We start from the raw sequence: 15832 nt of genomic DNA, 5'->3' as shown, positions 1-15832 counted from the left end.
GGTATATCCTTAGTGCAAGACAGTAATGACAGACACCTCCCTCATGGGCTGGGCTGTGGTCTTAGATGGCTGTCCAGCTCACAGTCTCTGGAGCTGCCCTCATTTGGAGTGGCATATAAATTGCCTAGAAATGCGGGCCATATTTCTAGCACTGAAATTCTTTCTTCCTCAATTGAGAGATCACCATGTGTTTACAGACAACACAGCAGTGGTCTCATATTTCGACCACCAGGGAGGAAAAGTTTTGTCAGTGAGTACAATGTACATTCTGGGCAACTGGAATGTGGGGGCAGATATCCTGTTGAAGCAGGGGCTGAGGCCCAGGGATTGGTGGCTCCATCCACAAGTGGTGGGGTCCATATGGCGGAGGTTTGGTGAAGTGGCAGTGGATGTGTTCACCTCCGAGGAGTCAACACACTGCTTGCTGCGGTTCGCCCTTCTCCTCCCGCACCATTAGGGCTGAACGCCATGTTGCACATGTGGCCAAGGTCACATCTATATGCTTTTCCCCCGATCGCTCTGCTCCCACAAGTTCTAGTGAGAGTTCGCCAAGATGGTCTACATCTGCTGCTATTAGCACCTTATTAGCCAGCTCGAATGTGGTTCTCAGAGACAATATCCCTGCTAGATGGCACTCCTTGGGAGATTCCCATCCACAGGGATCTACTGTCTCAAGCCAGAGGGCTGATTTATCACCCTCTGCCGGAAGTATGGAAACTGTGGGTCTGCCCCTGAGGGGCACCAGTTCATAGATACTGGCCTCACAACTGAGGTTGTAGAGACCATGTAGAATGCTAGAATGCCATCCATGACGAAATTGCATGAGCTCAAGTGGCAACTTTTTGTCTCGTAGTGTGAGGAACATAAGCTAGACCCAGTGAACTGTGCAATAGCTACAGTCCTAGAGTTCTTACAAGGATGTTTCTCAATGAGGTTGTCTCCTCCTACAATCAGGGTCTACGTGGTCATCATTTCGGCCAGCCATGCCCTTATTGATGGAGCCTCTGTGGGGCAACATCCTCTAACTTCAAGGGATATGCATGTTGTCAGGTGGCTGAGGCACATCTGCAGACCACGCATACCTTCCTGGGACCTTTCTGGAAGGTCTGTCACATGCCGCATTTGAGCCCTTACTGTCAGCCTCTGAGGAGCTTCTGACCCTAAAGGTAGCTCTTTTGCTGGCCCTGGCATCTCTCAAGCGAGTAGGAGATCTACAAGCTCTCTGTTTAACCTTCCTGCCTTGACTTTACCCCTGGATTAGCCAAGGCCTTCCTGTATCCTAGGCCGGATTATATGCCTAAAGTGCCTACATCTGCTGCCCAGCCAGTAGTGATGCAGGCTTTGTGCCCTCCTCTGTTCCTCATACCGGAACAAGAGAAATTGCACCCACTGTGTCCAGTAAGGGCTCTCTGTACTTACGTCCACTGCTCCGGCCAGAGGTGTAAGTCAGAGCAGCTGCTGGTCGGCTTTGGTGGTGACAACAGTGGTGATGCTGTGTTGAAACAGCACATCTCTAATTGGATAGTGGAAGCTATCTCTATTACTTGTGAGGCGCGTGGTTTCGCTTTGCCTCTGGGCATAAGGGATCATTACACTAGGGGGGTCGCCTCCTTGAAGGCTTTGTCCAAAGGGGTATCCTTACAGGATGTGTGTGCTGTGGCGGTGTAGTCTATGCCACACACATTCATTTAATTTTACAGCCTGGATATACAGTATCTCACAAAAGTGAGTACACCCCTCACATTTTTGTAAATATTTGATTATATCTTTTCATGTGACAACACTGAAGAAATGACACTTTGCTACAATATAAAGTACTGAGTGTACAGCTTGTGTAACAGTGTAAATTTGCTGTCCCCTCAAATTAACTCAACACACAGCCATTAATGTCTAAACCACTGGCAACAAAAGTGAGCACACCCCTAAGTGAAAATGACCAAATTGGGCCCAATTAGCCATTTTCCCTCCCTGGTGTCATGTGACTTGTTAGTGTTACAAGGTCTCAGGTGTGAATGGGGAGCAGGTGTGTTAAATTTGGTGTCATCGCTCTCACACTCCCTCATACTGGTCACTGGAAGTTCAACATGGCACCTTATGGCAAAGAACTCTCTGAGGATCTGAAAAAAAAGAATTGTTGCACTACATAAAGATGGCCTAGGCTATAAGAAGATTGCCAAGACCCTGATACTGAGCTGCAGCACGGTGGCCAAGACCATACAGCGGTTTAACAGGACAGGTTCCACTCAGAACAGGCCTCGCCATGGTCGACCAGAGAAGTTGAGTGCACATGCTCAGTGTTATATCCAGAGGTTGTCTTTGGGAAATAGACATATGAGTGCTGCCAGCATTGCTGCAGAGGTTGAAGGTGTGGGGGGGTCAGCATGTCAGTGCTCAGACCATATGCCACACACTGCATCAAATTGGTCTGCATGGCTGTCATCCCAGAAGGAAGCCTCTTCTAAAGATGATGCACAAGAAAGCCTGCAAACAGTTTGCTGAAGACAAGGAGACTAAGGACATGGATTACTGGAACCATGTCCTGTGGTCTGATGAGACCACGATAAACTTATTCGGTTCAGATGGTGTCAAGCGTGTGTGGGGCCAACAATGTGAGGAGTACAAAGACAAGTGTGTCTTGCCTACAGTCAAGCATGGTGGTGGGAGTGTCATGGTCTGGGGCTGCATGAGTGCTGCCGGCACTGGGGAGCTACAGTTCATTGAGGGAACCATGAATGCCAACATGTACTGTGACATACTGAAGCAGATTATGATCAGTATGCAGTATTCCAGCATGATAACGACCCCAAACACACCTCCAAGACGACCACTGCCTTGCTAAAGAAGCTGAGGGTGAAGGTGATGGACTGGCCAAGCATGTCTCCAGACCTAAACCCTATTGAGCATCTGTGGGGCATCCTCAAATGGAAGGTGGAGGAGCACAAGGTCTCTAACATCCACCAGCTCCGTGATGTCATCATGGGGGACTCCAGTGGCAATCTGTGAAGCTCTGGTGAACTCCATGCCCAAGAGGGTTAAGGCAGTGCTGGAAAATAATGGTGGCCACACAAAATATTGACACTTTGGGCCCAATTTGGACATTTTCACTTAGGGGTGTACTGACTGTGTGTTGAGTTATTTTGAGGGGGCAGCAAATTTACACTGTTACACAAGCTGTACACTCACTACTTTATATTGTAGCAAAGTGTCATTTCTTCAGTGTTGTCACATGAAAAGATATAATTAAATATTTACAAAAATGTGAGGGGTGTACTCACTTTTGTGAGATACTGTACATTCCGGCCCAGGCTCAAGTGTCTTGCAGTGACCCTTGGGCTCAGGTCTTTTTGAATAGGCCCTAACCTCAGTATGATGGAGTGGGTATTCTCGTTCCCATAGTGTTCAGCTAATGCAACGTGAAGTTCCCTTTGAAAGGGAACTGATGCGAAACTTTGTCATACTGGGGCATGCCTGTGAATTGTGTCTTCGCTTCATATAATAGAGGGTGACGGCACGGTTCACTGTTGTCGTTTACATATCACACGACGCACTTAATTGCCATGTCACCTGATCACAGCAGGCCTATAAATAGACATAATGTTACACAAGTTTCAGATACCAATCACGTACGAGGGCGCTTCCCACAGCGTTCAGCTAATGCAACAAGGTTACATGAATAACCCAGACGTTTTCTCCGTCTACTCTGGTTTTCTCCCCCAGTCCAAAGACATGCATGGTAGACTGATTGGCATGTCCAAAGTGTCCATAGTGTATGAAAGGGTATGTGAATGTGTATGTGACTGTGCCCTGCAATGGATTGGCACCCTGTCCAGCATGTACCCTGCCTTGTGCCTGATGCTCCCTGGGATAGGCTCTAGGTTCCCCATGACCCTGAATGATAAGCGGTATAGGATGAAGGATGGATCTTTTCATATTACTGGTGTTTCATTATTTAGGCATTAATCATTAAAATGGCCCATTCAGCTCACTCCATAGCTTAAACCCCCACAGAACTCTTGATATTTGGAACAGATGCGCAAAAATCGTCAGGTTTTTATGATTAAAAAGTCTATTTTGCTTTATTTAAAATTTAAGTAATTTCTGAGACCAAGTAAGAACTCTAATGATAAAGGAAACATAACGCAACAAGGTGTTTCACCTAAAGAACACACACACACACACACAAATTCTGCTGGCATGGTTTGGGTTTACCTGTAGAGGGAAAGTTCACTGTAAATCAATACAAATGTATTCTGACTGATTGCCATTATGCTATAATGGAACATTCCTATCCTGATGGGAGTAGACCCCATCCAAGGGCTTGAGAGGTCTTTGAATAGTTTGATTATTATGAAAATGAAAATCATATGCTTTTGCATTAACCAGATGTCAATTCACTTGAGAGATCATGGACTGACTATGGCTCTCCACCACGATCATCAAAACAGTGATCAGGGCAATATCTTTTCAAAGAATGATATTCGATTTCTCCAGTACAGTTCCCGAAAGTTAAAAAATCTATACCATTTCACACTGAAGTTGTTCTGGTGGCTTTTGGTGGCCCTACACCTTCTTAAGGCACCACATGTTTCCTTTAATTAGTCCATAGTCACGCATTTGTGGAAAAAAAAATCATCTGTCTCTTCTCCAGCAAAATCAGACAAGAACAGCCAAGATATGGAGCACCTGGACTTTAAAATAGTGGTGGAGCCTAAAGACAGCCAGGCCTTCACTATCATCCTAGTTGCCTCCTCAAGGCAAGAGAAGTCAGCCTGGACCAGTGACATAAGCCAGGCATGTCCACCTACATTTATTCCTGTTTATTCATCCACACAGCTTCTCGATATAATCTCATCATCTTTCATCTCCTGTGGTTTAAAATCTGCCTCTCTCTCTTTCCCACAGTGCATTGACAACATTCGTTGCAATGGCCTTATGATGAATGCTTTTGAGGACAACTCAAAAGTCACTGTGCCACAGATGATCAAGTATGAGTCCCACTGCAATATATTCATAAGAAAATTCAGTGGACAGGGCTTAGTGAAAATAATTTTAATGCTTTGAAATAACTATAAATATTTCTAACGATTAAAAAATTGTTTCCATGTGACTTTATCCAACAAATATTTGATACTTGAAACAAAAATAATTATTCATAATTTTATGAATAATTGCTCATGTGAAAGAGTAAAACAAGCTACATCTTGAAAAGCAGGGAGGTGGCAGATTGATAAAACTGGACTTGGACTTTTTCTAGAAAATTAAGTAACTTCTGTATGTCGGTAAGTGCACTGTGGCATTGTTCAACAACGAATGGTGTTCTATTTTATTTCATTTTGTGATCAGAAATATGTGAGTACTGGTGAGTTATACAGCATTTTACAAGTATTTTAGTCACTAATTTCTGTCACTATTTTTGTGGTGGCCTAGGAAAACTCGTCAGATGTTGCTATGACTGAATTATGGGAAACAGCAAAGACCAATTTTGTACCCTTTCAAAGGGAACGAGACGTTGCGTTTAGCATAACACTATGGGAGCGCCTCTCGTGCGCGACCAGCATCTGAAGCTTGTGTAAAATCATGCCTATTTATAGGCCTGCCATGATCAGGTGACGTGGCAATTAAGCACATCGCGTATATAAATATGGCACCTGTGAACTGCGCCATCAGCCTTTATTATATTCAGCGAAAGACTGCATGTCAGTTGTTTTCGTAAAGAAACAAAAAGACGCTTAATTTCCTCACTATCTTTTCTCAAAATCTCAGAACTTTTCTATCCCTTTAAAAAAAAAAAAGAGAGAAAAAAAGGAATGAGCGAGAGAGAAAAATATGAGTGAGAGAATTCAGGAAGTGTGTTACGACTTGCTCCCGTTTCATCTCGGGGAATAGTGCACACTTTCTGGGTGAAGTGTCTAGGGATGTAGCATGCGATGGCAGCCTCGAGCGGTTCGGGGGATCTCTTATGCATCCGGAAGGGGAGCCGGAGATGAGCGCTGCTCTATCTCTTGCTCTGTCTTCCGGGTTCGGCTTTCCGCGGGACTTTGGAGCTCGCGTCAGGACTCCTCCTTCTGGTATGGAAAGCCAAAACGAAAACACACACACACACACACACACACACACACAAATAATAGTAATAATTCCTCTCTGACTCTGAGAAGCCAGAAGGGTGTATTAAAAACTGAGAGCAGCATATAAAGAGCTGCTTGAAGTGATTACTAAGGCTGGATGAGCCTTTTTCTCCCCAGTGAAAGTAAATCCCTCACACTGCAGAAACTCCCCTTTCTTCCAGAAGTGCATGACAAAATATCAGGCTTCTGGGGGAAAACCATGCATAAGCCATATTTATAACCCCACGATGTTGGATTATTCGGCCATTGTGGGGGATGAACGGTATGGCTATTTAGCTATGCTGAAGGTGGAGGAGGCACTTGCAAGCTACCTCTCTCCATTGACGGCAGGTAATTAGGGGGGCCGGCTTTGCCATCCAAGCCACCGTGTAAGGCAACTGTGGCATTGGTGGGCAAGACCTATGCGGTAGTAGTCTTGCTTGTGGGTCACTGCAGCCAATGACAGTGTTGCAGGCCTACCAAGCAGACCTGCTGAGTGAGCTTGACATATGGCGGCATTCAGACAGTTTCTTCCCTGTTGTCTCGAGGCATCCATGAGTGGAGCCCGGGCCAGCACTAGTGAAAGGGAGACCCAGAAGGTGAGTATGGCAGCCTGCGAACCCCCGTGGACAGCCAGGGGAACCAGGTGGCCACAGTCGCGGCCTGCTACTAGGCCTGATCTGAGAATGGTCATAAAGGCCAAGCAGGCAAAGAGTGGTCCTGAGGGGCTGTGGAGGGACGTATCAGGGGACATGAGGTTGTTAGGGCAGTTAGCCCCCAGTGCTACTGTAGGGCCTCCCCTAGCCAAGGCAGTCCCAAGTTTTCAGTGTTCTCTGGTCAGCGAGCTGTCACAGAGCAACGAAAATCTGATGCTTTCCCTCCAATAGAATGTGGAATAGTTAACGTCACCAAAGACCATCTGGCAGCGTGGAAACTACTGCCAAATGTGTCTCCATGGGTTCTGTCTACTGTAGAAAAGGGTTACCGGGTCCAGTTTATAGCTTGACCCCCCCGGTTCAGAGGTGTAGTCAGCACAGACCAGAGCCCGACGTTAGCGCAGGAAATAAGATCCCTCTTGGACAAAGGGGCCATAGAACATGTACCCCGTTCCCTGAGGGATGGAGGTTTTTTACAGCCGTTATTTCCTGGTCCAAAAAAGGTTGGCAGCTCTTCTGCTGGCCCTGACATCTCTCAAGTGAGAAGGAGATCTACAAGCTCTCTGTTTCCCCTTCCTGCCTTGACTTTGCCCCTGGATTGGCCAAGGCCTTCCTGTATCCTATTCTGGATTATATTCCTAAGGTGCCTACATCAGCTGCCCACCCTGTGGTGTTGCAGGTTTTCTAACCTCCTCCATTCTCCACACCGGAACAAGAGAGAATGCATCTGCTGTGTCCAGTAAGGGCTCTCTGTACTTACGTCCACCGCTCCGGCCAGTGGCGTAAGTTGGAGCAGCTGCTGGTCTGCTTTGGCGGCGACAGTAGAGATGATGCTGTGTCAAAGCAGCGCATCTCTAATTGGATAGTGGAAGCAATCTCTATTGCTTATGGGGCGCACGGTCTGGCTACGCCTCTGGGCGGTCACCTCCGTGAAGGCTTTGTCCAAAGTGGTATCCTTACAGGATGTGTGTGCTGCTGCAGGGTGGTCTACGCCACACACATTCATTCATTATTACAGCCTGAATATTAATTCCACCTCGGGCTTGGGTCTTTTTGAACAGGCCGTACCCTTGTTCCCATATTGTTATGCTAAACGCAACGTCGAAGTTCCCTTTGAAAGGGAATGTCTGGGTTACGCATGCAACCCTGTTCCCTGAGAAGGGAATCAGACGTTGCATAACTTTGTCATACCAGGGCAGGCCTGTGAATTGCATCTTCACTTCAGATAGATTCTGATGGTGCGGTTCACAGGTGCCATATTTATATCACGCGACGCGCTTAATTGCCACGTCACCTGATCATGGCAGACCTATAAATAGGCATGATTTTACACAAGTTTCAGATGGTGCTCCCATAGTGTTATGCTAAACGTAACTTCTCATTCCCTTCTCAGGGAACAGGGTTACATGCGTAACCCAGACGTTTTGCCTATAACATACTTTAACACCTCAGCTTTAAGAAACCGTAAATACAGTGGTGCTTGAAAGTTTGTGAAAGTTTGTTAGAATTTTATATATTTGCATAAATATGACCTAAAACAACATCAGATTTTCACACAAACCCTAAAAGTAGACAAAGTAAACCCAAATAAACTAATGAGGCAAAAATATTATACTTGGTTATTTATTTATTAAGGAAAATGATCCAGTATTACCTATCTGTGAATGGAAAACGTATGTGAACCTCTAGGATTAGCAGTTAATTTGAAGGTGAAATTAGCGTCAGGTGATTTCAATCAGTGGGATCAGGTGTGATTTGTTTTATTTAAAGAACATAAATCTATCAGAATCTGATCTTTACAACACATTTTTGTGGACGTGTATTGTGTCATGAACAAAGGAGATTTCTGAGGACCTCAGAAAGAGAGTTGTTGGTGCTTTTTTGATCAGGCTAGAAAAGGTTACAAAACTACTTCTGAAGAGTTTGGAATCCAACAATCCACAGTCAGACAGATGGAGGAAATGCACAAATGAAGGAAATTCAAGACCATTGTTACTCTCCCCAAGAGTGTTGGGTCAACAAAGATCACTCCAAGAGCAAGACGTGTAATAGTCTGTGAAGTCAGAAAATTATTTAGAGTAACTTCTCAGCAACTAAAGGCCTCTCTCACATTGGCTAATGTTCCAAAATTAACATTTTTGCCCTTCTGCAGTTTGCTAAAGACCACATGGATAAGCCAGAAGGCTACTGGATAAAATGTTTTGTGGACTTATGAGACCAAAATAGAATTTTTGGTTTAAATGAGAAGCGTTGTGTTTAGAGAAACTAAAACATTGCATTCCAGCATGAGAAACTTATCCCATTTGTGAAACATGGTAGTGGTAATATAATAGTTTGGGCCTGTTTTGCTGCATCTGGGCCTGGACAACTTGCCATCATTGATGGAACAATGAATTCTGAATTATACCAGCGAATTCTAAAGGAAAATATCAGGACATCTTTCTGTGCACCGAATCTCAAGAGAACGTGGGGCGTGCGGCCACACAATGACCCTAAGCACATAAGTCATTCTACCAAAGAATGGTTAAAGAAGAATAAAGTTAATGTTTTGGAACAGCCAAGTCAAAGTCCTGAGCTTAATCCAATAGAAATGTTGTGGAAGCAGACCAACAGCTGCTCCAACTTACGCCACTGGCCAGAGCAGTGGACGTAAGTACAGAGAGCCATTACTGGACACAGCAGGTACATCCTCTCTTGTTTCGGTGTGAGGAACGGAGGCAGGAAGGCCTTGGCTAATCCAGGGGCAAAGTCAAGGCAGGAAGGGGCAACAGAGAGAGCTTGTAGATCTCCTACTTGCTTGAGAGATGTCAGGGCCAGCAGAAGAGCTACCTTTAGTGTCAGAAGCTTCTCAGAGGCTGATTCTAACGGCTCAAATGGGGCACCTGACAGACCTTCCAGGATCACAGTAAGGTCCCAGGAAGGTATGCGTGGCCTGCAGATAGGCCTCAGACACCTGCCACACGCATAAACCTCGAAGTTAGAGGATGGAGCCTCTGTGGGGCAACATCCTCTAACTTCGAGCTGACGTTCCTCACACCACAAGACAAAAAGCCGCCACTTAAGCACATACAATTTCCTAATGGATGGTGCTCTAGTGTTTAACAATGTCTCTACAACCTCAGTTGTGAGACCAAAATCTATGAGCTGGTGCCCCTCAGAGCCAGACCTACAGTTTCCATAGTTCTGGCCGAGGGTGATAAATCAGTCCTCCGGCTTGAGACAGCAGATCCACTCTAAGGGATCAAATGGGGCACCTGACAGACCTTCCAGGACCACAGAAAGGTCCCAGGAAGGTATGCGTGGCCTGCAGATGGGCCTCAGCCACCTGACACCATGCATAAACCTCGAAGCTAGAGGATGTTGCACTACAGAGGCTCCATCAACAGGGGCGTGGCTGGCCGAAATGGTGGCCACGTAAACCCTGATTGTAGAAGGAGCTCACCCCGCTGAGACATGTTCTGTTAAGAACTCCAGGATTGTAGCTATTGCACAGTTCACTGGGTCTACAGTGGATTCCTTGCGGATGGAAATCTCCCAAGGAGTGCCATCTAGCAGCGATATTATCTCTGAGAACTATATTCGAGCTGGCCAATAAGGTGCTACTAGCAGCAGACATAGACTGTCTTGGCGAACTCTCGCTAGAACTTGTGGGAGCAGAGCGATCAGATGAAAAGCGTACAGATGCGACCTCGGCCACATGTGCACCATGGCGTCCAGCCCTAATTGTGCGGGAGGAGTGAGGGCGAATCACACTGTGTTGTCTCCTTGGAGGCAAACACATGCAGTCCTGCTTGGCCAAACCTCACCATATGGACTTCACCACTTGTGGATGGAGCCACCAATTCCCCTGCCTCAACAGGATGTCTGCCCCCATATTCCCAGAATGTACATTGCACTCACTGACAAACATTCCTTCTGCCCAGAGAAGAATTAGCTGCACCTGCCTGAACAGGGGGGCATGGACATAATCCTCCCTGGTGGTCAATATGAGACCACCGCTGAGTTGTCTGTAAACACATGGTGACCTCTCCATTGTAGAAGAAGGAATTTCAGTGCTAGAAATATGGACCACATTTCTAGGCAATTTTTATCCAGATGAGGGCCGCTCCAGAGAGCATGAGCTGGACAGCTGTCTAAGACCATGCTCCAGCCCATGAGGGAGGTGTCTGTCATTACCATCTTGCGCTAAGGAGACACGCCTAGAGTGTGACCCCAGGCTAGAAACCAGGGACACTCAAATTCTCAGAGCACGTAGGCATCGCCGCGTGACATTGATTACTCTCAGAGGTTTCGTCCTTGGATGAAACCCCCAACTTCTCAGCCACCACTGAACGGTCTCCTGTGCAATAGGCCCGTAAGCTCCAATAGTCTTCCAAGATCTAGCTTTATCTTGCTCAGTGTTGATAGGATTGACCCTACGCATGTTGGTGATAGAAACACCCTCATCGTAGTAGAATCCTTATAACCCCTAGAAAAGTTGTCCACTGCACTGGGGGAAAGCATACTTTTCTGAGGTTCAACCTGAGCCCCAAGCTCTTCATGTGGGCGAGAATGTGAGCCAGAGTGACATCCATGCACTTTGTGAAGGTGCAAGTGGATAAAGCTAGCGATATTTCTATGTGGAAATATGCACCTTTTAGATCTATCGTCACAAACCAGTGCTCAAACTGAATCTGTGGAACAATAAGTTTGGTCGTCAGCATCTTGAACCTGTATGTCCGAAGAGTACAGCTTAGATGACACAGATCTAAAATTGGCCACATACTCCTCCATTTTTTGCGGACCAGGAAATAATGGCTGTAAAACCTCCCTCCCTCAGGGAACAGGGTACATGTTCTATGGCCCCTTTGTCCAAGAGGGATCTCCTGCATTAACGTTGGGCTCTGGTCTGTGCTGACTATTGTGGTGAGCACACCTCTGAACTGGGTGGGTTGAGCTCTAAACTGGACCTGGTAACCCTTTTCTACAGTAGACAGAACCCTTGGAGACACATTTGGCAGTAGTTTCCACGCTGCCAGATGGTCTTTTAGTGACGTTAACTATTCCACATTCTATTGGAGGGAAAGCATCAGATTTTCATTGCCCTATGACAGGTCACTGCCAGTGAACACTGAAAACTTGGGACAGTCTTGACTAGGGGAGGGCCTTCAGTAGTACTGGGGGCTAACTGCCCTAAAAATCTCATGTCCCCTGATATGTCCCTCCATGGCCCCTCAGGACCGCTCTTCTTTGTCTGCTTGGCCTTTGTGACCATTCTCAGATCAGGCCTAGTAGCAGGCCACAACTGTGGCCCCATGGTTCCCCTGGCTGTCTGCGGGGGTTGGTGGGCTGCCATACTCACCTTCTGGGTCTCCCTCATGGCCGGGTGAACTCGATACAACAGGGAAAGAACTGGCTGAATGTGGCCATATGTCGAGCTCACTCAGCAGGTCTGCTTGGTAGGCCTGCAACACTGTCATTGTCTGCAGTGACATAGGCATAGGCCTTGCCCACCAATGCCACCGTGGCTTGGATGGCAAAGCCATCCCCCCTAATTACCTGCTAATTACCCCCTAATTACCCCCTAATTACCTGCACTTGCGAGCTACAGAGGTAGCTCGCAAGTGCCTCCTCCACCTTCAGAAGAAGCTAAATAGCCATGCCGTTCATTCCCCACAATGGCCGAATAACCCAACATCGTGGGGTTATAAATATGGCTTATGCGTGGTTTTCCCCCAGAAGCCTGATATTTTGTCATGCACTTCTGGAAGAAAAGGGAGTTTTCTGCAGTGTGAGGCATTTACTTTCACTGGGGAGAAAAAAGGCTCATCCAGCCTTATTAATCACTTCAAGCAGCTCTTTGTATGCTGCTCTCAGTTTTTAGCACATCCGTCTGGCTCCTCGGAGTCAGAAAGGAATTATCATTATTATTTTTGTGTGTGTGTGTGTGTGTGTGTGTGTGTGTGTGTGTGTGTTTTTTCCCCTTTTGGCTTTCCATAGAGGAAGGAGGAGTCGCGAAGCGAGATCCAAAATCTAGCGGAGAGCTGGACCCGGAAGACAGAGCAAAAGATAGAGCAGCGCTTCTATCTCAGACTCTTCTTCCGGATCCATAAGAGATCCCCCGGACCTGAGACGGCTAGCTGCCTCGGCAGCAGCCGGCACAGATCCGCGAGGCTCTGAAGCCCAACTCGATTCTGCTTCCGAGAAGAGCGCGAGTCACGTCCTAATGCAGGCATTACCATGCACAGCCTCTCGAGGCTGCCATCGCATGCTACATACCGAGACACTTCACCCAGAAAGTGTGCACTATTCCCCATGATGAAGCAGGAGCAAGCTGTAGCACACTTCCTGAATTCTCTCACTCATATTTTTCTCTCTCGCTCATTCCTTTTTTTCTTCTCTTTTTTTAAAGGGATAGAAACGTTCTGAGATTTTGAGAAGATAGAGAGGAAATGAAGCGTCTTTTTGTTTCTTTACACAAACAACTGACATGCAGTCTTTCGCTGAAGATAATAGAGGCTGATGGCGTGTTTCACAGATGCCATATTTATATCACATGACGCGCTTAATTGCCACGTCACCTGATCATGGCAGGCCTATAAATAGGCATGATTTTACACAAGCTTCAGATGCTGGTCATGCAAGAGGCGCTCCCATAGTGTTATGCTAAACGCAACGTCTCGTTCCCTTTGAAAGGGAACTGACCAACATCCCAGAGGTGAAGCTGTTCTGTACTGAGGAATGGGCTAAATTTCCTCCAAGATGATGTGTAGGACTTATCAACACTTACCGGAAACGTTATTTGCAGTTATTGCTGCACGAGGGGGTTATACCAGATACTGAATGCAAAGGTTCAAATACTTTTGCCACTCACAGATATGTAATATTGGATAGTTTTCTTCAATAAATAAGTTACCAAGTATAATATTTTTCGGCTCATTTGTATAATTGAATTCTCTTTATCTACTTTTAGGACTTGCGTGAAAATCTGATGATGTTTTAGGTCATATTTATGCAAAAATATAGAGAATTCTAAAGGGTTCACAAACTTTAAAGCACCACTGTATATTTCACCAAAATTATTTTTTAACATACTTTTTCCTTTACTTACCTTGCCTATCTCCTTTCAACAATCATGTTGGGTAAGGAGCCAGATTAACAAACATGGTAGTAAAAACAGTCTGCTTAAAGATGTCTAAAACCTTGCTAGCTAAGTGTGATTTCCTCACAGTGAATTTCACACTTTGATCAAGATGTTGCATAGCTACTTGCTGCATATAAATTAACATAAAACTAATCATGTTTGTCATCAGATACTGACTGTGCCAAGGTTGAGTTGGAATGGAATTTCACCCTTGAGTTATGTTAGTCCTTGCCTTCTCTCCAGATTTGAAATGCACTTTAGGGACGTGTCACAAGTGCGTAAGGGTGGGGAGGAAGGGCTCAATATGTGGTTCTTTACAATCACACAAATATAGTAAAACTTTTCTATTAATATGGATAACAAAAGTAGAGATAGTTATGCATCACAGAGTAGAAATATCATTTGAAGTGGAGGACATCTCCCCCATCAGAATGGCCCTAATGTTATAATAATACTATGCTGGATGAGCGAACAGTCAGCTCAGAGACTTATCAGTTTGAGCCTCTGGCTGAGGAAGCACATAAAGCTTCAGTGAATGGTACAAACCATGTGTTGTTCTTAGCTAAATTGTTTATATAGTAATAAAAGAATCTGTCCACTAATAGCGGTTTGTAGTATTTATTACATTGTTTATAAAATTTGTCACAAATTCCCAAAGATTAAATGTTAAGAGTACTAGCATAGATTGCTATGTCTTTTTGGTCATTGCTTTCTCCATTTTATTTTTTGGGGTCACTGAATTTTAAAATGCTTTGGTTGAGAGGCAAAAGAGAAACACAGTCAGGAACATATTCAAGTACAGGAAAGCCTGTAGTTTTCAGAAGTATATATAGTAGAAAATGTGTATTTCACCATGAGAAGGATTTTCTTAGGCCACCACACAGTTATCATTGATACTTTTACTACTTACTTTACAATTGCTTTACACACACACACACACACACACACACACACACACACACACACGTTCCATACATATAATTCTATCAAAAAACTCTTTTCACATGTGCTTATTCTGGGTTTAGATCTGATGCCAGTCTTTACTGCGATGATGTGGACATCCGCTTCAGTAAGATGATGAACTCATGCAAAGTGTTGCAGATCCGCTATGCCAGTGTGGAGCGGTTATTGGAGCGGCTGACTGACCTGCGCTTCCTGTCTATTGACTTTCTCAACACCTTTTTGCACTCATACCGCGTCTTTACCACTGCAGATGTTGTACTCGACAAGCTCATTGCCATCTACAAGAGGCCCATCAGTGCCATCCCAGCTCGGTGGGTCTCACATGTGGCTTGCTATTGCTATAATGTGGCACCCAGAAAATGCTAACAGTGCTGATAATTAGTGGAAGCCTGAGGGTGTTGTCATGTAATTTTTATAATAGAAGCTGGTCCCTTAAGCATTTTTTTTCCAGCTCATGAGCTGTCTAAAAAGAAATATATTTGAAAATGAAACTTTACATGCAGCAATGCTGTTAACAAAAGCTAATTTTAAAGAGTAAAGCTCTAATGTCTGATCAGTAATGAGCAGCCTGTCATATGAGGCCATATATAAATGCTCAAATTTAGGTCAGCTGAGGTCAAAAATTTAGTTTTACTCTGTTATAGTTGTCTACGTTCCACCCATTGCATATTTAAATAATTTTTTCAACACACATTCTATGCATTTTGTTCTAATACACCTGTTAGCTGTATCTTATATGACTCCGCTCACCAATCAAAAGCATCATACATGGCTTTGTTTCACCAGTCAAGCAGAGTCATATGCATACTGTAAAGCATAGGTTCCCAACCTTGGTTCTGGAGTATGCTATCTCCTGCATATTTTAGCGTTTTCCCTGCTCCCGACACACATCTCATCAGCTAATTAACTCAGCAGCTAATTAACAGTCCTTCCTGAGTTGAAGTGGGTATGTTAGAGCTGGGAAAGCTAAAATTTGCAGCACAGGG

General features: G+C 45.2%; 1 protein-coding gene across 3 annotated transcripts in view; it reads left to right on the top strand.

Moving 5' to 3' along the window:
* The window catches only part of rasgrf1 (Ras protein specific guanine nucleotide releasing factor 1), a 415815-nt gene that overhangs the window by 296941 nt on the left and 103042 nt on the right, over window positions 1-15832 (top strand). For all 3 annotated transcript variants that reach the window (XM_053623247.1, XM_053623248.1, XM_053623249.1), the window contains exons 12-14: window positions 4649-4791; window positions 4903-4985; window positions 14909-15157. In XM_053623247.1, coding sequence (XP_053479222.1) covers window positions 4649-4791; window positions 4903-4985; window positions 14909-15157 — 475 coding nt within the window. The remainder of the gene's footprint in view (window positions 1-4648; window positions 4792-4902; window positions 4986-14908; window positions 15158-15832) is intronic.

This window comes from Ictalurus furcatus, chromosome 4 (genome assembly GCF_023375685.1).
Source record: "Ictalurus furcatus strain D&B chromosome 4, Billie_1.0, whole genome shotgun sequence".
Taxonomy (NCBI): domain Eukaryota; kingdom Metazoa; phylum Chordata; class Actinopteri; order Siluriformes; family Ictaluridae; genus Ictalurus; species Ictalurus furcatus.
Note: the sequence above shows the minus strand (reverse complement) of the source record. Positions and strands in the feature narration are given on the sequence as shown.